The 2,185-nt window shown below is 33.8% G+C and overlaps 1 protein-coding gene across 1 annotated transcript; it reads left to right on the forward strand.

Moving 5' to 3' along the window:
• Positions 1-776: 776 nt before the first annotated feature.
• On the forward strand, positions 777-1,410 carry LOC309545221 (olfactory receptor 6B9-like; the record flags this gene model as incomplete). The annotated part of the gene is made up of 2 exons (XM_082244355.1): positions 777-902; positions 1,180-1,410. 2 exons carry the CDS (start codon positions 777-779, stop codon positions 1,408-1,410), a joined length of 357 nt encoding a protein of 118 aa, XP_082100481.1.
• Positions 1,411-2,185: the final 775 nt, after the last annotated feature.

Below are 2,185 nucleotides of genomic sequence, written 5' to 3' on the forward strand. Positions count from 1 at the left end.
AAATAGATCCAAATACATCATATCTCAGGAATATTTAAATTATTTATCCAAATTTGCAGCCATAATGCCTCTTTTATGTTTGTTATACAGTATGTTCTAATTTACATAGCATAACTAAAATGTAAAAAAAAAAAACAATGCAGATAGTAATTTTAAATGCTGTTTTCTGATAACTCCAGCACTTAAGAATCTTGCTTTGGTCTTTCTTTATGAGAGGGCTGGGGAACTGAGATTGCCATAATTAACTCAAATTAATTAATTTGTAGGGAAGAGGGTATAAGAAAAAGAGTCACTGCTGCGTATGAGTGAACATTTTCGCTTTTGCTTTCTATCTTTGAATAATTTTAAAATATTCTTCAATTTTTTTATTTTTTTTATTTTAGTTCTGACTGTATTAATGAAAAAATATATGCAAAACCATCATACATTCAATTTACATTTGCACCCATATTCCTTCTTTTTTACTGTTTCTGATGGCATTTCCTGAATGGACAAACAACCAAACTTTGAAATTCGAATTTATTTTTGTTGGATTTTCCAGTGGCCAGAGGATAAAACTTGTCTTGTTCTCAATATTTTTAATAATTTATATTTTGACTATCATTGCAAATTTACTTATAATTTTGATAGTAAAGCTGACACCATCTTTACACACCCCTATGTATATGTTCATTGCCAGCCTTTCATTACTGGAGATCCTCTATGTGACTGTTACAACACCAAACATGTTGTCCATTTTCACAGTCAAATGCAAAACAATCTCATTTGAAGGATGCATGACCCAATTATATGTGTTCTTTTCACTTGGATCATCTGAATGCTTTCTGTTAACAGTAATGGCTGGTGATAGATATCTTGCAATCTGTAATCCGCTGAGATATTCATCTTTAATGACAACAAAAGTATGTTTACATGTGATAATTCTAAGTTTTGTAAGTGGGTTTTCTGCCTCGGTATTAACAGTCACATTTATTACTTTGTTACCCTTTTGTAGTTCTAATAGAATAAATCATTTTTTTTTGTGATTATCCTGCACTTCTGACACTAGCCTGCACCGAAAGCAGCACAACAGAAGCTATATTTTTTACCTTGTCTTGGAGTATTGTGTTAACATGTTTTTTTCTGATAATAGCTTCCTATGTGTGCATTTTTTTCACTATCAAACTTTCTGCAATAAAGCAAAGCAAAGCTTTCTCCACCTGTATATCTCACTTGACTGTTGTATTTATTTTTTATGCATCTGTTATATTCATGTATGTAAGACCAAAGGCAACGTATGACCTAAATAAGGATAAAGTTGTTTCTGTTGTTTATTCTGTTGTGACTCCCTTATTAAACCCCATGATATACTCTCTGAGGAATAAGAAGTTTCAAACAGCAGTTTTTAGTTCAGTGCTTAGATGGTTTTAACCTATGAACAGCATTGAACTAACTCTTGTGGACCTTGCCTGTAATGTAATCACCTTTCTCAATCCTGGTCAATATAAACTGAGTTTGTGATGGGTGAAAAAAAAGCATAAGTTAAAATTACTTTCAGTAAAGACATTAAGGTTGATCCCCCCTATCCCTTCCCAAAAAGTTTTAATTGTTTCTTTAATGTTATGGCCAACCTCACTGACTGGGGCCAAACTTGACTTTAACAGCATTTATTATAGAAAATGTTCACCACCAGTACTTCAGTTTCATACTGCCTTTTACAGTACATCTCCAAAACCAAAGTCATTAGTTTGTGTTCTGCACTATCCAAGAGCCGATGGCGCTGTCTTCCATCTCTTATGGATCTGCCAGAGCTGGATCCCCTAATTCCTAGAGGACTGAGAAGTGGACTTGAGCATGGAAACTGGCCATGGCAGGCTGAGGAATTCCTAAAAGCTGGTTTAAGAGATTCCGTCCTATCATTCTTGTGAATACAAATCTTTTCAGTTAATGCATTGTCCCAGTGCCTGCTTGTGCAAGTGTAATATTCCACTTGGGTTTTTACTTCAGAGGAGTGTTTGAAGATTTCACAATTCCAAATCCTTGTTGTATGTGAATACAGTAAACCCCTGCTCCATCGCGGTTCTGTTTTTGCGGTCCCGGTATATTGCGTTTTTTTTGTAATGTTATTTTACTATATAAATCATTAAAAATGAAATATTTTTGTGTTTTCCATAGCTCTTGCTATGTCTCTCAGTATCTTTTATGT

Source organism: Pelophylax lessonae, assembly GCF_965119305.1.
Source record: "Pelophylax lessonae genome assembly, chromosome: 1".
In the NCBI taxonomy this organism is placed as follows: Eukaryota; Metazoa; Chordata; class Amphibia; order Anura; family Ranidae; genus Pelophylax; species Pelophylax lessonae.